This window comes from Tauraco erythrolophus, chromosome 20, assembly GCF_009769465.1.
Source record: "Tauraco erythrolophus isolate bTauEry1 chromosome 20, bTauEry1.pri, whole genome shotgun sequence".
Taxonomy (NCBI): Eukaryota; Metazoa; Chordata; class Aves; order Musophagiformes; family Musophagidae; genus Tauraco; species Tauraco erythrolophus.
The window spans coordinates 3,705,751-3,728,546 of NC_141484.1; the positions used below are offsets into that span (position 1 = coordinate 3,705,751).

The window sequence follows — 22,796 nt, forward strand, 5'->3', positions numbered from 1 at the left end:
GTACTGAGCACTACAGACTCCTTGATGGGGTGGTAAGGGGGTCTCCCATTTCTGGGTGTGAGGTGTCCCTCGGGGGCAATGCAGGTGGGGGAGAAGAGGGTGGGTGCATCTTCGAACACCTAGAAAGGGGAGGGTTAAAGTAGGTGGGACTTGAGCATATTTGCAAATATCATTTCTTGCCTAACATTTAGAAAACTTGAATTCTCATTTTGACTAGCCCTAGTGCCTGATCCGGCAAGGTGCTGAGTGCTGTCTGTCAGGAGCCCCTATAGACTACGTATAGCGAGAGCGAGACGCAGGGCTGAGCCGGGGCGGCCCGTGCAGGCAAAGCCGCCGGTTCCCTGCGACTGCATTCCCGTTTTCCTTACTGCTTCACAAGTGCAACACTAACGCTACTGGAAACTAAGATATCTAAGCAAAGTGCGTGAGAAAATGAGGAGCTAATCCGCTCGAACAAGCAAAACTTCCTGCAGCAATGGGAACCGAGCGGGGACAGAACGGATGACAACTTTGTATTTTTTAAAATAGAACAAAAATAATCACCGTTTATGAGATATTTATTAGAACTCTTTTTATTATGAATAAGTGCCGCATGGTGCAAGGTATAGTTGCTTATAGATGGAAATGATGGTTCGACCTAATTTAATTTATTTTGTAATGATGAATCTGCTTACGTGCAGAGAGCCCACAGAAAACTCTATGCATCACCTAAGGGGGGAACTAATTTGTACCGTTTGCTTCCATATGTTTCTAAAAAAGTCTGAAATATTTTTTTTTGCTTTTAAATTCCTGCTTTCATTTTTTACACTTAGGCTTGGAATCTCAAAGCTCGAGGGCTTAACTCAAAGGTAATTTAATTTAATAGTACTCACGTTGATTTTAGTGACCACTCGGCCAAGCCATATGAGCATGAGGTGCCCAGTTCCCCCTGGATGAATTGGGTGCAGCGAGAGAGGAGCATCTAATTCCTGTAGATTCCTTTGAATATATCCATCTCCTTTGCCCAGAAAATCTTTGCTACCAGAAGACTAGAGAAGTGGTGACAAGAAAAAAGTCATGATTTGGACAGCTTGACTCCCTGATGGTGGGAGATCTCAGCCAACCTGTTAAAACCTCTTTAGTCTTAATTTATCCTGCAATGGCCACAGTGTGAGTGACTCGGTGGTGGTTTGGATACGAGGCTTTCAGCTAATGGAACCAAGTCCTCCAGGAAAATCCCGGAGGAGCTGCCTTAACATCCCAAAAAGCAAGTTGAACCCCCCTATGCCCCCCCAGTAAACCCTGCTTAAGCCTCTCTCCTTGCAAGAACCAAGACGCGATTCTCAATTTTCAGTGAAAGTCTTCCCCTGGTCGCTGTTCAGCTCTGCCCAGCCCTCAGCCTGGCAGAGCCACACCATTCTTTTGGCAGAGGTGGGTTGGAGCCTTCATCCCTGCTTATTAAGAGTTTCCATTCAGGTTAAAACTCTGCTGGGAACCTTTTTCAAACCTCTGAACTCAGAGCTGAAGCGAATGGAGCGATGGGAACTATGTAAAAGTAGAAAATGTTGTGCTACTTTCTGTATCAACACACTATGGAGAAAGCTTTTTAAAAAAATTCAGACAGAGGCAGACAAGAAAACTTTTTTACCTACTTTTCGGCTAGGACAACATAAAAGAGTTCTAAAATTACTGAAGTTCTTGATGAAAGGTTTTTTTTACAAGAATCTTTATGCTTTCAAACAATAAATTATTTCCTACTTTTTGAGACTTCGTAATATTAAAATACTTTGATTAGCTATGATAGAAGTAGAAGTTTGCAATGAAAAAAAAAACCTTCTGTCTCATTAGTGTGTCATACTAAGTGCTAATTAATTTACATCTAATTATAGTCAATGTATTTTTCAAGTGCAATTTCCCAGAACTATTTGTTTCCCACAGTGTTAATAAACTAATAGTTAGAAATAAGTCCTCATCCGTGTTTACTGTAATTAAGAATAAAACCATTCCCTTTAAAACCAGGAGTTAGATATAGGCTGTTTTTCTAAACTCATGTACATTGAACTGGAAGTTGACAGTGTGAGGTTTGCTTCGCGCGTTGGTTTTGTTCTTTTAGTCGTCATTCTCCGGTGAAAGTGTCTAAAACCAACCATCTGATTCCAGCCCAAGTCCAAGGCTTTTCTCCAGCCCGGGTCAGACCTACAGAGGCACATGCAGCGTTTTTATACCACGTTGGCAAAAAAAAAAAGTCTTGCCAAGCATTTGGGGATGCTCCTCGTTGCCAGAGCCTCCTCCCCCAGAGTAGGGCTGGTTTCAGCAGCTCTCCGAGCACGATGTCCTGCTTCGGTCCAAGCCAGAGCACCCGCTCCTTCTCCAGCAGATGCCTTTGGAAAACGGAGTTGGAGCGGGGAAGCAAGCATGGGATGCTCATGGGAGATGGGGTCTGGAGAGGGAACAAAGGCACAGGGAGATAACAGGGACCAAAGCTTTCGTCCTCGTGAGAGAATGGGGGCTGCCATTTAAAACTCATGGTCTGTGTCAAATTGCAGCTCAGTAATTTGTTCAACCAAAGCAAAAAAAAAAGTAGTTTCCTTTGACAATTCCAGTTAAAAAAAAAAAAAAAAATCCTCCAAAAATCAGTCTCTTCCTGTGGAAAACTTTGTTTCTCTTAAAACTGAAAAATTTGCAGTGTTCCTGCCCATGAACAGTCTTGCTCCATGGCTGATCTATCTGAACAGAGTTAGATTGTGCTCGGACTTTGAAACCACTCAGCGACAGCTTTAAAAAAAAAAAATAACAACCAAACAAAAACTCCATCTGTTCTTCCACATCTCTCTGGTGTCCCTGATCAGCACTGAACACAAATTGGCCCCTATTTCTCAACAAGGCCTGCAGATATCTTCATCATATCATTAACAATAATCAGTCTTTTGGTATTACGCTATAACATACTGTAACAGCAGAGCTAAAAAAAAAAAAAAAGCTATTGGATCAAATACGATTTTCCAAGAAACAAAGCTTCAGGTATATCATCAGCTCTCTTCCTAGTTTCTCATACACAATAGGAGTAAAAAGAGAAATTGCTTCATATGCCCATACATCTAACAATGAACTATTTTTATATTTCCTTTCCTTTCTGTATGGATCACATATCCACAAGGGCTAATATATCACGTCCCTTGAGGTTACATTTCTGTCTGCAGTTCTATAGTGTTATTTCCACTGTGCTTCAGTTCTACTGGTATAATCACAACCATGTATAATGTACTTAATCCTTACTTTTTAAATAAACCATTTTAAATGTATTCATATCTGTGTGCAGAAAGGTATATAGATTCTTTTCTTCCAGATTCTCTGAGCTGAGATTTCTGTTTATTTTTTCATGTTTCTACCTATTTTGATTGCAAAATGTTACTGGAAGCCAATATATCACAGGAGAAAAAACTATTTTCATGGTCCCATGGACCACAAAATCTCCAGGATAAGCTATCTTCATGATATTTCCAGTCATTTGTGTTGGAAATTGAGAAAAACCTTCTAGTTTCTAGCTTAACCTTGGCCCATGAGAGACACACTCTGGTTTCAGTGCCCAGTTTGAGGCTGGTGTGGTGGCCAGAGGCACTGCAAACCACCATCAAGAAAAATAAGCCAGTGTCTTCTGAAGCGCTAGCCCCAAGCCTGTGCTTTGCCTCCACCTTTTGAGGTTTCACACGAGTTCACTTCAGAGCATCCTTCTCTCCCTGATCTTGTCCGTTTTGCCTGGGGAAAGCTCGACCCTGCGTGCTGAAGCTCCGCGAAAGCCACGCTCTGATGGCCACCGGAAAATCCCGGCGGTGCCGAACATGGGTCAGCAGTTCGCAGCGTCTCGCCGCTCCCAGACATCCTGAAACATCTCTGTATCAGAGACAATATTTCTCCTTCAAATACTTCTTTTAACCTTAACTCCCAGTTCCTAAGCCTCCAGATTGCCTCTAAAGGTGAAGGCTGATGCGTATCTCCGTGCGCCTGCCTCTCCCCGTACGTAGGATCAATGGGCACGGCTGGAGGGAGGCAGGGCATTCATCTTTCCAAATGCCTCTGACACCTGCTAGTGAAGCCATTTAAAAGCTCAAGCCCAAAGCTGAGTCCCTTTCCCTGAAGGAAAATAAATAAAGGCTCGTGGGTAAATAGCGACGCCACGAGCTGTGGCTGCCCCGCTGTGAGCGGGGATGCATCAAAAAGTGATGTTGTTTGAGGGGGAAGCAAAAACAAGAGTCCTTAAGGCTTCAGAAAGTGGAAAAGAGTCCAGCGAGGAGGATGTGGCATTTCCTTGGAATAAGAAAACTAACAAACATGGGAGGTGCCGAAAATAAAAGGGAATGAGGAGTGCTCTGCACCTGTCTGCGAAACGGCTCGTCTTACAGCCGCCGCCGCGCCGCACTGGATCGCTTACGGAACGTTACGGGAATGGAACTGCGGATCGGCCGTGCGGCACAGCTGGCCCTGCCTGTGCTCCGGGGGGCTCCGGGGGCTGCGGGACTGGCGCTGCGGAGAGGCTGGGCTGTGTCCGGTGGTGCGGGGTCGTATCTCCTTCTTCACACCCACGGGAGTCTATTAAAATAACAAACCAACCAAAACACACACACACATATTTTGCTCTTTGCAGGATTTCAGCCCCAGGACTAGGGAGTTTTTGGAGGGTGCCATTGGTGGGTATCAGCTACGCAGAGCCGCCCGTGATCATGGTGGTCCCACCACGCTGGGGAAATGCAGAGTCAGGAGCTCGACTATTGCTAAAGAGCTCACATTTGAAGAAGGCTGTTTGCCTGAAAATATGTTTGAGCTGAGAGCAGACCAGGTGCACTCTCCTGTGCTCTGGGTTAGTCTCACCTGGGAAGAGTCTTCTGCAGAACATCATTCTGCAAGACGGGAACTGCAGAATTTGGTTAACCTGGTTGTGGTGAATACTGAGGCTGGTCTGGAAGAAATACAGAAAAGAGCAAGTGCTGGGGAGCAGAGCCAAGCCAACGCCTCTGCTAGGGACAAAATACTGCAATAGTTGGTCTTGAGACACCTCCGTTAGCATTTTCTTCAGTAGAGAAACATAATTGTGTCTCTCACTCCCTGCTACTGAAGTGCAACTAATTACAACCCTCCCGGCTTCCCAACAGGTCCTCATTAATAGTCTGTTTCTATTTCATGTGATATTGATTTTTAAATGTGAATACTCACTAGTGACACAGGGAGACTGCAGGAACCATTATGTGCCATGGTCTTCTGGATGTGCATGCAACCTTTGGGGTTTGCTTTAGTCCTTTGCTCCTCCAGAAACCAGTTTTGCTTCTGCATTTGTCAGATGCCCACCCAGCCCCCCAGGGAGGGCAACTTCACCTCCACCCTGGGACAGAAGTTCCCTGGCTGGGGACAGAGGCTTAGCCCATGGGCAGAGGAGCCTTTTGGCTTTCACCATGGTTGTTGCAGGGACCACAAGTGGTGATCACCAAATACCTGCCCACGGTCGCCACACACACCCCGAGCCTGTGCCAGGAGGAGCAGGCAGCAGTGCCCGTGTAATACGGCTATGTCAGTTCAGGTACCAAACCCACCGAGCCCATGGGGAGAACACCAGAAAACAGTTTCTTTCCCAGAGATCGGTGGCTCTAGGTCACTTTTTCTGGGCTGGGGACAATGTTTCACCTTAGCAGCTGTAATGTGAGTTTTCAGTCTCCAGGGAAGCCACCGCCGCTCACATTGAAGCTCCTTGTGTCTCATTCACGCTCCCAGCTGCGCTCCGCAGGGGAGGGAAGGATGGATTTTTCCCTTCTGATTTCACTTTAGTTGTTTCCTGGGTATTATTAGGAAACTCAGAACAAAACAAAACCCTGAGGAACTTATCCAGATCAGAGTACCTAAATGAGAACAGAAACCGTGATTCTTGCCAAAGCTGGAAGAGACACAAGCACCAACACCAACAAAAAAATTGAGTTCCCACCCCTGCAGTCCTTGTAGATTGTAATTAGTCTAAAGCACCATAATTAGTGCTTGCTTCCTCAGCAACCAGAACCTCACTTTGTGCCCACATTTGCAAACACACGTTCACTTCCTTACACTCCACTTGCAGAGGACCCGTGGAGTTTGTAGCATCAAGGATGCGAAGTCGGGATGCAGCTCCCAAGATCGACTGATGTCTAGTGAAATGCAACAAGAGACTACTTCAAAAGAAAAGGCGTTACATTTTTAATGCATTCCTTTTCTGGTTTAAGGTCTGTTCCCTTTAGGATTTTCCACTTTCATGAGAACTCTTGGTTCTGGTTTAAATGTAAGCTTCTGCTATTTCTCCCAGTCCCAACCCGGCATATCAGAGTCCTACGCAGAGCTGTGAGCATCTTCCTGCAGATGTGCTGGCGGTCCCTGGTCTCTGCTTTGCCCCATGTCCCCAGCACCCTCCCCAGTCCCCTTCCCCTTCGATTTCACACCACATAACTTTGCTCCTTCCCACAACTCCCACCTCTCCGGCAGGACCAGGGCAGCAGATGCCCATACCAGGTTTAGACATGTCACCCTGCTCCCAGGGGTGTCTGAGCCAGCCCAGTCACACATCAAGCAGAGTAATGTTAACCCCTTTAAGTCATATTTTAATTATAGTTATTTTGGATAATTATTTTTTAACTTACTCTTTATTTTCTCTCCCTTTCCTACACTCCCCTTTCACCTTAACTCATCACTTCAGGTTGTCCTCATTAATTTGAGCTGACCCCTCTGCACCTTTATTTTGACATTAAATCAGGTCATTCATAAAACAGGACTGGAGTAGCTTTGACATTATCTTGCCGTGATAACACGATATTTACAGCTTTCTACTGACATTTTTTTAGCCATTCTTTTGACATTCAGTGACTGTCACCCTCCTCAGAGTGATATCACAATTGTAACGTCACCTCCACGGTAGCCTCTGCATTGATATTGTCATCGAATTAGCTTTATGATCCGCTGAAATATCAAAGGGAAGAGGAGAGCTTGGCCTCAGCTCAGGCAATCTGAGTTCAGGGCAGCAGAAGTCACTTCTGAAAGAAAGGAAGGACGTGCCGGGTGGCTGCCGGAGTTACTATTGCATCGAGGCAAACCCAGTTGGTGGGAAAGCAAGCAAGCATTGGAGAGGTTTTGCATTAGAAAAAGTAGGCAAAAGTCAAAAAAAAACCCTGCAAACAAAAAAACCAGACTACTCAGAATACTTCAGGTTAATTAAAAAATAATTATGATTAAAATAAACAATATAATAAAAACATTTGCTTATTTTGCCACTTTCTTCGCGCAGCAGCGCTCGGCTCTGGAGGCACGTCCAGCTCCGAGCTCCTTGCAGAGGCTGCCGCGAGCTGAAGCCGTGGGCGCGCGGTTTGCGGGCTCCGGGGCTATTAAACTATTTAGGATCAGATTGAACCCAGGCCCAACACTTTTATAAACACAGATGTTTTTATAGCCTCGCTGGAAAGTTAATCATCCTATTAATGCCTATTTCTGGGCATGTCGCGAGTCAGGAGATTACAGCCTCCGAGCGGCGGCTGTAGCGACTCCGGGCGAGCGCCTGCCCGCTCGGCTCGTGGGAATCCAAAACAAACCCGACGGGACGGGGTGGAAAGCTGAGCTCTGCCGGGCGCTGCGCTCGTTCCGTGCATTAATAGCCCCCTCGCTGCGCCGGCTGACACAGCCCAGCAGCTGTCTGCGGCTGCCCCGCGCTCCCCGGGCGGCACGGGGCTGACATTTGCGAACGCTCGGATGCGCCAGGATTTCGGGAGACCTCGTGAATCACCCACCGCGCTCCGCCGGGAGCACGGGTCCGCAGCGGGATGGACGAGAGCAAACCCCTGAAGGTCCGGCTGACGTTCTCCGTGATCCTGGTTGGCGTCTCGCTCCTGTTCGCAGCCGTAGTGACTGACCACTGGGCCGTGCTGAGCCCCAAAGTGGAGAACTATAACACCACCTGTGAAGCGGCTCATTTCGGGCTATGGCGACTCTGCACAAAGCGGATTTTGATGCAGGAGGAAGGTCCCAAAGAGAAGGGCTGTGGGCCGATAAGCCTGCCAGGAGGTAGGTGACCACCCACCACTGCACGGGAGAAAGCACCAGGCGGTCATGCCACGCTTTGCTTAGGAGGTTGCAGGACGTGGCAGAAGGAAAACAGGGTCCGTGTCCCACAGCACTTAGTTTGGGATGGGGCTGCAGGGGGCTGTTTTCATGCTGGTCTGCAGACACACCTCGTCGTCATCCCTCTTGCTGTACGTGTGCTGTGCTGCTTTGCACGTCTCTTTGTGACCATACTGGAGTCTCCTGTGCAACAGTGACAGTGGCAAGGAGAAGGGGAGGAGGATCAGACACGGTGGAAATCGCAGAGGGAAACTGGGATGGAGGAAATTTTGCTGGCATCAGTCGAGGGTCCTGCAGCACCCACACACGCTGACAGCAGCGGGCAAGAAAGAGGATTTATGGGTCCACCATATGTAGCTGGATCCTTGGGGTTTTCAGATCCATATAGCTACGAAAGAACAGCCCGTTGGTGGTTGGCGTTAGGTTCTCTCTGAGCTATTTCAGTAACAACCGCTCCTCAGGGCAGGGAGGAAGAGGGACCTGCAGTATGTTTTGCCAACTTCCAAAAAAAATTCGTAAACTGAGTTCAGAGCGACATCTCAACGACTTTCTGAGCCTCCTCACCTCTGGGCGGAGGCAGCCCGGTCCCGCACACGTCTCCATCACAGGTTCCTCCAGTGCCACCGACAGGGAGGGCAGCACGGGAGTGGGCACGGCTGCTTTCCGGGAAGCCGGTTACATTCCCATGGTGAAAGGAGCTCATTATGTTTTCGCTGATCGCAAAGTCAGCAACATTCGCGCCGCGTGCGCTAATACACTCCATCCGTGACCGAGCTACGCTGCTTTTTTAGAAGGCTCATAGGGTACTGGATGCTTTCCAGAACAGAAATAACAGGATTGCTTTCATGTTAGACTCGCTGCTTGAAACGAAATATATATGTTAACAGATATTTGAAAATTTCCTGTGCAAAATCTTACTGCCTGGGCTTACTGTATATTCCCTGTATTACTGCAATTCTTGATCTCTTTGGCCAAATTACATGCTCGGAAGAGAGGAGCTCAGCCGCAGCGTTCAGATCTGCCTCTAACCAAATTTGGGAGTGTGTCATCCGTATGCTTCATGTCTCTCGCGAAGGTACTTACGTGCCTGGAGACATATTGCTCACTGTACGCCTTCCCTCGCATGCGGAGGGAAACTCCCACAAAAGGAAAAAACAATAGAAATCGGTGGATAAACACAAAAATTGCACAACTGCAGGGTAAATATAAAACTCATAAATATCCAGCTGTCTGCAAAAAGCAGATTCCCAGGCAGGGCAGCACGAAGGCAGCCACTATCTTTGACAGACATCAGCATGTGCTGGCACGGGCATTGACCCACGTCCCAGCGCTGCCGCTCTGCCAGGCATGGGGAAGAGCCGGGTGACAACGAGGGGCTGCGCCACCCGCCCCACCCTGGAGGTGGTTTTCCAGTTTTTAAAGATATTTGGGAATTCGGATGACAGCCTGCATCGTAATCAGCATCCAAGCTCTCCTCGATTACGATATAAATATTTTCCTTCCCGTTTCCCTGCACCAGGGATGCGGTGAGGGGTGGGGGAAGAGCAGAGCCCCCGTGGGTTCGGGCTGCTGAACGCTGCTGCACGGCTCACGTTGCGCTGATTTCCCACTTTTGGGAAGAGATGTCGGCAGAGAAACACTGGGGCTGGGAAACCTGCTGCGGTCGGGAAAACGTGAATGAACAAACGTGCAGTGAAAGAGCAGATGTGGGCACCGGTTTTCCTGAAAATCATGAGACATAAGCAGACGTTCCTGCCAGGACTGGAAAAGCAGCATCAGAATTTATCACTGCATTAATAGCCATTTACCAGCCGCTCCCTGAGGAGGAAAGGGATGGCACGATTAACGTTATTTATTAGGTTTGGAGCTCAGCACAGCGCAGAACGGGGAGGATGACTTGGCTCGCAGTCCGCGAAGCGGGGCTGGGATTTAGGCAGAGCTTTAAAATTTTACAACGCTTTTCCGAGGATGTTGACAAATTGGAAAGGGTTCAGCATCCCGCTGTAAGAAATAAAAAGATCAGGGAGATGGCTGTTAAAACTGGGCAAATTCAGATTAATGCTGAGACGTCGTTAACGGCGGTCAGCGGGCACCGGGGCAGGTTACTACTGGTTGTACACTGAGTTCGCCTTCACTGCCACGAACTCCGCGTAGGTGTTGTCCGACAAAGCGGGCTGGTGCGTGCCGGCACCATGGGCAGCAGCGGGGATCCTCTGCAGCCTGCGTGTGCTGCCAGTGGGTTAAATGGGTCCTTGGAATTATGGGAACCTGAGTTCAGGCAGCTGGAGAGGAAAACAGGCTGTCAGCAGGCAGAGGTTGGCTCTGCAGGAATTGGCCTCCTCGCCTCCGCACAGTGGTCATCCACGAACGGTGGAGCTGAAGGGAAGGAGGGCTGTAAGGGTGGGTGACTTGAAAGGGGGAGGACACCATAAGATAAACCACGTTACAACCCTGAAGTTCACCCAAGCCTTAATGACCACGGAGCCCCTGGACTGTTCTCATCAGGACACTGGGGCGAACTCGTGGCAGAGATAATGCAATTAGGGGTGGAGAGAAACAAAGATTGCCACACAGATTTCATCCATTATAAAACCCATTTTAAATCCTATCCATTATGTAAATGTGGTGTGACACAAATGGGCTCTTCTCTTATTCATGATGACACCAGAGAAGCATTGAAGTGTCTCGGTTCCCTTCAATAACAGAGAGCCTTGTTGAAATTGATATTCCCAGCTCAGCAGAGCACCGAAGCATCTTTAAACTGAAAATAATATATCACTTCACCAAAAACAATCTAGTTATATTTTCCCAGAATAAATGCATTTTCCAAAAAACACCTCCCCCAGAGCAAACCAACTCCTGTGATAACCCCATTCATCGTACCTTGGCAGAGCTTTGCTGTAAGCCAAGAGACACAGAGGCAGCTCCTCTTCCTGCAGATAAGTCCATCCCTAAAAGGTTTTGTGGGCTTCCCCTCTGCTGAGCCTTCAAGGGCGGGAGGGTGGACTGGGCTGGTTTGGGTCACCTGCAACGGATACGAAGCCATTCTGCATCCCCCATCGCACCACGTCTGGATGGCTTCACCGTGGGCTTTGTACAGTCAGCACGCCTGGGAATACCTTTGAGTTCAGCCTCAGAGAATTAATTAAGAGCCAAACCAAACAATTCAAGATAAAGTGTCCCAGTTTCATCCCATCTCCCTCCCCGTTAGCCCAGGAGCCAAAGGATCCCCATGCTGGATGCTCAGCCTCAGCCTCCGCCAGTTGCTGGCCGAGTCATGCAGCTCCGCTCTGGGGCTCAGGATTCCCAATTTCACCCATAGAGGTCGGAGTTCAGATATGTTTCCTTCAGTCGTTTGCAGGGATAATAAAGAACAGGTCAGAAGATGCCAGAGCTGAACGTTAACCCAGTCTCCAGCGAGGAGAAGCTGCAGATGACATAAAAGCCATCTCATAAAATTAACTAGATCAGAGCGTCTCAAAGGAATCTTCTACTAACAGGCCAAAAAAAGCTGCTTTACAGCTGCTTGTCTCCTGGGGAAGAGAAAATAAATCCTGCTTGTTTCAGTAACTCCAAAATCTACCATTTACATGACAGAAAAAAACCCACAAGAACCAACAGGTAACATACAATATGCTGGTATCTTCTTGCCACCTGAAATTACTGCTGTAAATAACCTCTGAAATGCCGTATTTGCAAGAAACCTTGCCTGGTCTTGCACCTGGGACCTGGCTCAGGCTTGACCCCACAGCCACGGACTGCGCTGGAGCAGCCTGGCCCAGCCTGGATGTTGGAGAGGACCACAAAGTCCTGCCAGACTTTCTCCCAGCATCTCCTGGAAATGGGTAACTGTGCTATCTAAGGGACAAGCCTGGTGTTAACCAAGAGGCCCCCCGTTTCTCCTGCAACCTTGGCGTGATGTCCCGGTGTGGTGGGAGCCCAGCCCGGTGTGCAGGAGGGGTGCAGGAGGGTGTCCTCTCCAGCCCAGCTCAGCAGAACGGTGCGATCAGAGCCAGCACTGCTCAGCACATCTCTGCTCTCGCGCCCTCCCAGCCGAATGCCTGGTGAGCAGCTGCTCTCCCAGCTCCGTGCCCCTTCAAACCTTCAGTTGAATCAGCTATAAATAGCGCCAACACCCTCCACCCCAACCCCGCTGCTGCCAGAGCTTCGAGCCAGCAGGTCCTCACCAGCCACCTCCCCGTCCTGCTGGGGCTGAAAAGGCTGTGCATCCACCGACAGCAATGACATCTCTTCGCTGTCCGACCCTCACTACGCTGAGTATGAAACAATATCACAGTTGTTGTTCTGGCTACCAACTTCCCTCCTCCAAGCATTCTCCAGCCCCACACTCCTGATCCCTGTAGACTCTCTAACCCCTCTATGGACAGCCCGTGCACGTGGCAGCACGCTCACATGAAGTCCAGGTAGAGGAACTTCATAAAGTTCTCGCTATCTGACTCTGCTCTCTTATCAAATTAATTTAGCAGCCTGCTCTGACGGGAGGGGAGTTCGGTACAGCCAGGTTTCCTGAGAGCCTCCTCCGTGCCCTTGACTTGTTTGGCTCTGATCAGCCTTCCCTTCCCTGACAATTGTTTGTGGCTTCAGATAGCTTTTGTCTTTTTGGTCAGACGGCAAACAAAACAAAGCCGTCAGCACCCCTATTGTTGTAAAACACCGTGTCCTTTGCTGCATCGCAGCAGCCTCATCTCCAGGACCCCCGTAGCGTGGTGACATCTCCCAGCCATGCAGCAAACTCCCCTGGGCTGGTCCCCGCTGCCAGCCGCTGTTACGCCAGGTTCTGCGAGCCGGAGGAGGGATGAGCTGGGAGGGAGAAGGTGGATGGGGACCTTCCATCTTCCCTTCTTGCAGTCCAAGCCCACCAGAGGAGCAGTGACCCTCCTACGGCTGATGGGGTGATGTCACTATGGAATGGGTTGGCAGCGGCAAGCGGAGGTGAGCTGAGATGCCAGCTCAGCTGCGGGCACGGCAGGTCTCATCACCAGAAAATGCAGCTACAGAGAGAGGCAGGAACGTGTGATGGCCAAAGACAGAATGAGAAAAATTATCTGTAATTCGTATTTTAAATAGATGAGCAATCAGCGTGCAAAGCTCTCGGAGGGAGCAGCCCACAAAAGGTATCAGAGAGGGCTTCAGCCTGGTCCATGCTGGAGCCAGTGGCTTGGCATGTGTGCGCCATCCATCTGCTCCTGAATGAAACAGATCCAACTCCAATTTCTCAGTACCACCAAAGGTAGAGAACCTTAAAAACTTTGCAAGTTTGATACATCAATAAAAAGCAAATTCTGTTTTATCAGAGGTTTCCGAGCACACAGAATCAAATTTCCTTTTCTCTTTCAGAACACAACTGCTCCTACTTCAAGCACTTCACACCAGGACAGAGCTCAGAGATATTTGAAGTAACCACCCAGAAAGGTAAGGATGACCCTGAAAAATGTTTTCCTAACCTTATACGAACTGAGGTGCACATGAGATCTGAGGTCAAGGGGTCCCCAAAATGAGGGTTCAGCCTCGCTTCCGCTGAAAGCAGTAGAGGAATTTCTATCAGATACCATCAGCCGGGAAAGATGTAAAAAATGCTCTGAACAAGGTCAAATGCCACCTTCCTGGGAAGGGGGATTTTTATATATGATCACACTCCTAAGTGTGATTTTACAAAAAGTTGTCCCATAAATATATAACAATGTCAATACACATGAAAATGAGAAAAAGTCTTTTCAGCATAAAAATGACTTTGGAACATTGGCACTATCCGCACCACTCTGAGCTTTCGCCATCGAAAGAAGAAGATATTAATAAAATCTAAATGAATAAATCATACCCCAAAGCAGAGTCCTGACCCTGAAAAGAAGTACAGAGACTCTGTGAGGACCATTAGGAATTTTATGCTTCATATAGATTTTATATGAAAGTCATGTAAAAACCAGAGCAATCAATGGAAGGAAGGAACAGAGATCCTACAAAGACACACACAGTCGGTGTTTATGGAGCGTAGACAAATTTCACGTTTCTAATCAGTCCCTGATAAGGCCAAATATTTTTAGCCCTCATCTAACGTGTTCCTCTCGCTTTCTCGCCCTCTCATTGAGGACAAATTCCTTTCTAGTCTGCCACACGGCATATTTTGCTGTGCAGTAAACGAGCTGATGATCACATTACATGTATTAAACAATCTGCTTTGCTTCCAGAGGAAATCATAATGGTGGGAAAATCTGCACAGGTTTTCTGAAAAAGCAGTTTCCTAAGACAGGAAAGACTGGGAATTTTAAGTGGGTAGAAGAGCACTGTATCTGAGCTACCTGCTTTTGCTTATTTGTGTACTATCAGCTCCAGCTATCTGATGTTCAACATGTACCCAATGCTTTCTTAGTCATTCCAGAAAAAAAATCTGGAAGAACTTCTTTTCTTTGAAGTAAAATAAAAAGCTTAAGCTGCAGCAAAAGATTTTACATGGAAACGAACTCTTTCAGGCAGTTCTAGCACATAGTAAAGAGAAACATTAAGGAAATGATAATAAAGCAGTGGTATGAAAAGCAGTGAGAACAAAGAGTGATCTGCTGTTCTCTTTTGCAGAAATAGCTACATTTTGATGGGAGCTAATTAGTAACAGGCAAAAAAATTCTTCATGATTTTGCCTGGGAGATATTTTTTTTTTAACGGCTTGAAAGGCAAATATCAACAGGCACTGTGATGTTCACGCATGGCTACACGTGTTAAATATTAAACTGATCTGAAAACGAATGCAATATGTAAATGAAGGCCTGAATTATTCAGTTAGTGACTCTTCCCCTCCACTCAGGCACTGGACTGTGCTTCGGCTGGGGGAAGCGTCCAGCACACATCTTCGCTGGCTTAGCAAAAACCAGGACATTTTATGGAGGGTTGAATCCTATGCCCTGAAGAAGCTGGGTTTTCACAGAGCTGGAAATCATTGTCTTAAAAGAAAAAAAAAAAAAAAAGAGAGATGGTATGCAAACACTTCACCTCTGGCCTCTCGCGTGGAGCTCACAGCTGTCTCTGCAGCGGTACAACATCAGCACCGTGCACGGGGCCTTGTTGAGGCTCCTCAATACGGATCTGGAATAAAAAAAGCAGAGAGCTGTCTATTTACTGTGAGAGTAGAGTGTGGAGTGATGGAAGAAATGAGAGCATGGAGCCCAGTAAGGCTTCAACAATGACATCCGTGCAGCAGAGCCAGAACGACTCCAGCCCAGCACTTCATCAGACCAACGCTGATGCCGTTTGCTCCCTCAGCAAGTGGTCAGGAAGTGTTTTCCTCCTACTACTCTGTTTTTATACCCTTTGCATTCAAAAGGTACATGGCCAATACTTGCCCTGCTTTTGTTCAAGGAAAATACTCGATTCACACCAGAGCCACCTCTCCACAGCAGTGGGAGCACACGTATTTCTCAGTGACCTACTGCAAAGTCACACCAGCTGACGGGAGCCTGCTCAAAACTTGCAGATATTTGCAATTTTTGGTGTTTGTTTTGCTTTGGCAGAATACAGCATTTCAGCTGCAGCCATTGCCATCTTCAGCGTTGGCTTCGCAATCATCGGAACAATCTGCGTCCTCTTGTCCTTCAGGAAGAAGAGGGACTATCTGCTGAAGCCAGCCTCCATGTTCTACACCTTCGCAGGTAAGAGGCTCAGTGCTCACATACTCATGCTCAGTTCATAGGACAACGTAGAGACACGCTGGGAGGATGGAGACACTTCTCAAAATGTCCTGAAAGTGGCGTTTTCTTCCCAGCCAGGGTCAGGCTACAAGTTCTTATGTGGTGCTCCAGTCAAGGAGCTCTGAAATTGTCCTACTCAGCAAGCATCACCCAGCAGCTGGGCTGTATTTTCTCCAACTACCTTTAAAAGGGGCATTTCTAGCATGTTCAGTGCCAGCCCCAGTCTAAACCAAGGATATACATTATTCTATCTCATTTAATAAGACTCCAACCACAGAAACAGCTGATCCAGGCCCAAAATACCCAGCTGTCTCCCAAAAACATGAAGACACATTTTTACATGCGCCAGTAAAATCTTGACGTGCCACAGTGACTGAACAACAGAGGTGCAAATTGTCACCTCCGTAAAAATCTTACTGAACCGTTGGAAAAGCTCCCTAGCGAAAGCAGTTATTCCTTCACCACTTTGAGTTTCCCATCCAAACCTGCCTAAAAGATCATGCTCAACAAGTCACCGCTGACTGGGATGGTCTGGGTTACGGCAGAGCTCCAAGCAGCTGCGAGCGTTGGTTCCTTCAAACGTTGAAGTCAATGACTCACCTGTGAATCTCACTGCGGTTCCTGTATGCTAAAAGACAGATGAGGTGGTTAATTAGGGATGAAAAATTGACAGTTGGTTATTCAACCCACCGCTCCTATCTTCCTTCAGGTCTCTGCATCATCATCTCTGTTGAAGTCATGAGACAATCTGTGAAGAGGATGATCGACAGCAAGGACACAGTCTGGATTGAGTACAGTTACTCCTGGTCCTTTGCCTGCGCCTGTGCCTCCTTCGTCCTGCTCTTCATCTGCGGCATCATCCTCCTCCTGATCGCGCTGCCTCGCTTCCCCCAGAACCCCTGGGAGACCTGCATGGATGCAGAACCAGAGCACTGATGTTCCCAGCATCCATGAAAAAAATCCAGAAAGCGTTCTGAAAAGATTTGTATTTTTTAAAATGTCTGGTCTCGCTATACAACATGCACTCCACTAACTCAGTCGTTACTGAACCAAGGCATGTGCAACTGTAATTATGGCTTTGTTTCTTCTTCTTTCTTTTTTTCTTTTGTTTTTTTTAAGACAGCAGAAAGAGCTCTCAGCACCAGCGCGGGTGGTGGGCGAATGGCACTGCTCAGTGCCAATTTGGGGATGCTTTGGGCTCGTACAGTTGGGGGAAAATCTGCGTGTGAGACAGCTCGTGCCATAGAGAAGACAGCTTTCCTGGGGAGATGTTTGGTGCAGTTGGGTGTAGATCCGTGAGAGATATCGGGCTTTTACACCTCACTTGGTCAGAGCCAGACAGTGAGAAATTCGAGCTCCAGGGGGAGACCATTCCCCTATTCATGCCACACTCCTCTACCTCCCTAAGAAGGGCTGGCTCACCACTCTGGGGAAGTTGGAGATCCTTATGCTATTCTATTAGATAGTTAAAATCTGAAAAAAAAAAAAACAACAAATGAATGAAAAACCCCAAAATTTTACTTGGCATTGGGATAAAAATTTCTCCTACAAATTAACCCCCGGCAGTTCCATTCTTTTGAATTACTCATAAAAAACCTGCAAAATGTAGTTTTTGTTCTGCTTAAACTTTGATGGCAAAGCAAAGAAGTACTGAACGTTAAGAGTGAAATTTTCCTTTAATAAAAAGCATAATCTTCCAGTAGCATGATTTTCTGGAGAATGATTTTGATGGATGATTCACTTGGCCCATCAAATTCTGCTGGGTCCAGAATGACAGTGTAATTCTGGATGGTATTTACCGTACGGAGCTCTCGTTTCTTCCTCCTGAATGGGCTTTTTAAGAACACCGTGCTTTGCTCACAGCATAAATGTCTAAAGCTACATTTTAGGAAAAACCCTTCAAGGTAGCTGCCAAGAAGGAAAGGACTCGGACTGAAGCACCCAGGAGAATCAGTCCCAAAAATACGACAAAAGTGCCCGGCTGTTTATGCACACCTGAAGGAAGCAGCTGACGGGAGATGCTGCGGAGGTGGGTTGCGCTGCAGAGCCCCCGCAGTGCTCGGGGAGGGGGGCACTGGGGGTCCCCCAGCCCCACACACTCACCCAGCCCCTCTGGTGAGCCCTTGGCACTGTCACAGTCCCCCAGCACCAAGAGGTGGGTGTCTTTTTTTTTTTTTTTTTCTTTTTACAGCTCAGTTTTCAGAACCTGCTCAGCATTTTCCCGTTTTTCCCCCACGTATGAAAAAGCATTTGGTTTAAGTTGCAGTTTTTTCATCTGATATTTTAAAAACCAGGAAAGAAGGAAACCAAAGTGTCCTTCCCTCTGCTCTTCCCTGTCCATAATTCTAAAGAAAAACAGAATTCAGAACAGAATTTTTCTGATCATTACAAAGAGATCTGAAACCGTGACATGTTCAAACATTTCAAGGAATCAGGCAGCGATTTCGCGCTGGTGCGAGGGGCTGCCCATGGCCGTGCCGTCGCCAGAGCCCGCCCGGGCACGCTGAGCCCAGCAGCCCCCAGCCAGACTCAGGCACGTCTCTGCTTCCCCATCAGTAAAGTGGCAGTGAGAACAGAAGCCTTTTGTGAAGTTGTGTTACTGTATTTCAAGCTCTTTGAAGCTGAAAAGCACTACAAATAACACACATTTCAGAAAGTTTTGGGATGAAGCATTCATTGGTGCTCAGATGTGAGTACGAGCTGGGGAACTCTGCCTGTCTCTCATCAAGAGAGACAACTGCAAATCTTCCCAGTTGTCACTGAACCACTGTGAAACACTAAATGGTTTTGAAATCTTATTTTTGGGTACACAGCTGACATGCTTAATTTGCAATTTCATTGTTCGGGAAAAGAGAGGCCAGTTTCCAGGGAGATCCTTTACACGTGACAACAACAGAAAGGAAAGCAACTGGTGTGACCCCTGCGGTGGCCGACCCCGGGTTGGGATACCCAAACACAGAATTATCTAAGCAAAGCAGCTGGTGGGCGCAAAGGCATTCCCAGCCATCATCGGAATGACCTCAGCTTGGACATGGACATGCAATGGGTTGAGATAAGCCAGGTTTGGGGACATGGGTCTCAGTTCATTACCCCATGCAGACCAGTGGCACATCTTGTGCCCCTAGGAAGCCCTTCATCGACACCTTTTCTGAAGCATCATCCCTCTCTTGCAATGCTTCTTCTGTGACAACACAATTTCTGGGTGGCTTCGTATCCTGATGGGCCAACTTGTTGTCCAGCCAAGGAGCTGCTTCCTCCCCTTCGTGATCTTCATGAGTGAGAACGTACATATTTCAGATAAACAGATCCTGGAAGGTCTCACCCATCCCATGCACACTCCCACTTGTGTCAGAGCTGAACTGCTCCGTGCAAGCTATGGCGAGGGCAATGGCAGGATTCCCAGGAAGTGTTGGGGTTTGGCCTGGATCCAGGTTTTACAGCCTCTCTGTGCTCACTTCACTCATGGGACAGAGAAAACACACAGCTCGCAGCGCAGCAAGACCCAAACCCACGGACAACAGCTCCGACAGCTAAGCTAGAAGCCTCCTAAAGCTCTTAAACTCACTTTTTTCTCTGCTCTAAGTTGAGACTTTTTGATTATTGACTCCTTCATATGGTCCTGGCAAGACTGAGCAGCCTGTGGATGACTGCGTTTGCTGTTACCAGGTATTAAGAAATGCTGATGAGGGACTCGTCCATTAAATTGGCCACCAGTACTCACAGTGGGAAAGGCACTGCTCTTACAGCAGGTTTGTTCTGCCATATCCAGATCTCTCTGCCAGAGAGATGATAATATGTTTTGAGAGAGTTAATAAAAGTAATTTGCCTTGATAAAGGAAAAAGAATATAATGCTGGGGAGGAGCTGTAAGCAGCTGGAGTTTTCATTCTCTCAGCTGAGCCAATAGCAGGGAATGGCCACCAAAATTTCAGGAACGTAGCATGAAAACGTGAAATAAACATTCTCGCTGGCAGGGAGTCAGAGTGAAACCAGGACTGCAGGGCCAACAGGACACACGTGGGTTTGGGACACGCCAAAGAACCGAGTGGGAAACACGCACCTTCGGCCGTGGCTCCTCGGGCACGCGCCACCTGCCACGTCGTAAACCAACGTCGCTGCCCGTCCTTCCTCAGGGCACCCACGCCGAGGTGCCCCGGGGCACCGCACACGACAGGCCACCGCGAGGTTTCGGCCGCCACAGCCTGCCCACCGCGCTGCAAAGCCCAAGTGTTAAATCACGGTCAACGCGGCAGAAAAGGCGAAGTTTTGCCAGACTAACAACCCTGCAGAAGAAAACTGCCTGTTTAGCAAGCGGCTCGCTGAGCGCTCCCAACAGCCTTCGTCTGCAAAGAGCAGCAGCAGGAACCCAGCCCCACCAGGCAGGGGACACAGCTCGCCCCGGGCTCGCAGGCCAGCGGGTTTAGAGCACACAAGGGTGCAGAGATGGGTGCACGCAGCGAGGGAAAGGGATATGCAGAAATCTCAGTACAAAACCCTGCTTTTCCCTGAAGTCCATGCCTGAAAAGTGCCAGCAGATGCACGACGCTCGGGTGTTTGACCACCCTGGCACGTAGTTTACAAAGGCACAGGTACACTCACTGCTTTTTTCCACTGATCCCTTTCCACTCTGTTGCTTCCTTGTGGCCATCACCTCTTTTTTCTCCCTACTTCAACGGTTGTGGGAATTATTTCAAGAAAGTCCCAAAGATCTGAGAATTCCTCCCAACCCTAATGCGACCCTTGGCCCTGCTGCAGAGGGGCACCTTCTCTCCTGGGTTTGTGATAGCTCTTGAGGAACATACTCAATACAAGAGGTCACCAACATCAAGACATGGCTGTTTCCAGCACTACATCCTGCCAGCCCCAGGAAGGGCCCTGGAGACTAACACAAGCCCTTGGGCTCGATCCAGCACGCTCCAGTTGGACAGCTGCATGCCAGGAACCTGACCAACATGCAGAAACTGTTATAGTATAAACCCCATTTTAAACCTCATTTAAAACAAGCTTCAGCCTTCCATGGTAGGACAGTGCTCCTTGGAACGCTGTATTATTTTTATAACTTAAATACTGGAGTATTAGGCTGCTCTGTACCACAGGTTACACCCATGGCAACAGGATCTGTTATAAAAGCATCTATTCAAATTATTTCCCCTTTCCATTATCACCAAGGGGCAAGAAAAGAACGTCACCTCTCTGTTTTGACTGAAGTAGAGGATGAGATTGTTCTTGCTGTGTCATGCTTGAGCGATGTTCTGCTTCCAGTGAAGCTACTGAACAGGAATCCAACCCATACAGACCTCACACACACACGCTCTGCATCTCCACACAGTGAGCTGCTCTTCTGCTTTCTGCAAAAGTGCAGAGAAGGGAATAAACTCTGATTTCTGACCTACTTTCCTTTTCATAAAACCAGCAGCACAAGTCTGTTCTGGCAGGGCTGCACCCCGGGCTCTGGTGCCCACGACCCCTGCACTGACCGAGAAGGCAGAGCACAAGCAGCTCTTGTGAACGTGGTTGCCCTTCAGGAGGGATCAAGTCCTAATGGAAAATGGACTGACGTCGTCTTCTAACTAGTCTTGGATCATTCAGATCACAGAGCATTTTCTGAAATTTATCAGAAACATCTATTAATCCTTAATGAGGGAAAAAAAACCCTTAATGAGTTGCCAAAACCCCCGCGCTGAACTGATGTTTCCATGTTTGCTGTAAATCCTTTTACCTTTCTTGAATGAAAGAAAGGAACTTCGAATGATTCAGTCCTTGCTCCCTGACACAACAAACAAAAAGATACTGGAGCAAATCTTGCTATACCAACAGAAATAGCCCCTATTCCATGTCAAGGAATACGATGTGCAGATTTTTTTATAGGCACCATGGATCACCACCATCTGTCTTGACAAGTTAATTGTCTGCATTTTTTCTAGGAAAACTCAAAAAACTAACAGAACAAGTGAAATGAGCTGAACGACGATACAGGCAGAGCACGAGCATCATGGGCTTATTGCTCTGGAAATGTGCAGATTCTGCTATGCTCGAGTTCACTCTAAAAAGAAAATTTAGAGTGGTCAAACACACTGCTCTCAGCGCTACTTATAGTCGAGATATTCTATACATAGCAAAAGAATTGCTTATAGAGCATGATCTCTGCAAAAAAAAACAGCTGAACTTGACAAATCTGGGAACAAAACATTAATTAATCAAAGTAGGGAAGAGCACTCCCAGGGTTTGTAAAGTCAACGGAGGCACCCGCATCCTGCTACGGGTCAGAAACGCCACAGCCCACACAATTAAGTAAAACAGTAGGTGACAACGAAATATGGATGCATGGATGGCTCTAACTAGCCAGCTTTTATGCATGACAGCTATTTATCCGTGGTACTGTGGAAACAAGGCTGCTGTTTGGGCAGCAGCTCAGCACTATAAAGGGTGAAGACTTACACTGGACAGAACGGAGAGGGGAATTGTCCCCACAAAGTGCTCCTGGCTGTGAGGAGCCTGACACCGTGGACGCATCCCCAGCTGGCCTTCATATCCCACACCAGAGCAACGCTCACCCACCACTCCGAAGGAAAGCACTACACCATCAAAAGGTACCAGAATCCATCTCCAGGTTACCTCTGCGCTCATGGAAGTGAGCAGCATCTCCTCCACCTTCTTTTGCTGGCTTAGTACGGCCAAGTTTAGAGCTCACAGTTCCTTAAGAATTCAGTCTCCATATACACACAGGGAAGCCTACCAGCTACATTCAGTAAGTACATTTTTAAAGGGTAGATGCCCTATTTGAAATTTAAACATTTTTAAAAAACAGTTTAATTTTTTAGAGTAGAAATATTTTAATTTTTTTTTTTTAATTTTTCTCTCAATTCTTTATTAGTTCTTAACACCACACTGATAACCTCCCATGAGGCATCCAGATTTTTCTCATAGAAAACTGGAATTAAACCAGAATAATATCAACAATAAGTTCTGGTTTTAAATACAAGCTTTCTAAATTTAGGTCTGA

General features: G+C 47.5%; 1 protein-coding gene across 1 annotated transcript; it reads left to right on the plus strand.

Annotated features, from left to right (window-relative positions):
* The first annotated feature begins 7,799 nt into the window (after positions 1–7,799).
* Positions 7,800–16,730, plus strand: CACNG1 (calcium voltage-gated channel auxiliary subunit gamma 1). The gene is made up of 4 exons (XM_009984962.2): positions 7,800–8,040; positions 13,456–13,530; positions 15,618–15,755; positions 16,504–16,730. The coding sequence occupies exons 1-4, from the start codon at positions 7,800–7,802 to the stop codon at positions 16,728–16,730; spliced, it is 681 nt and encodes a 226-aa protein (XP_009983264.1).
* Positions 16,731–22,796: the final 6,066 nt, after the last annotated feature.

Coding starts and splice junctions, on each gene's coding strand:
- CACNG1 (XM_009984962.2), top strand. CDS start 7,800: ATGGACGAGAGCAAACCCCTGAAGGTCCGGCTGACGTTCTCCGTGATC. Junction 13,531..15,617: donor TGAAGTAACCACCCAGAAAG/GTAAGGATGACC, acceptor TTGCTTTGGCAG/AATACAGCATTTCAGCTGCA. Junction 15,756..16,503: donor CATGTTCTACACCTTCGCAG/GTAAGAGGCTCA, acceptor ATCTTCCTTCAG/GTCTCTGCATCATCATCTCT.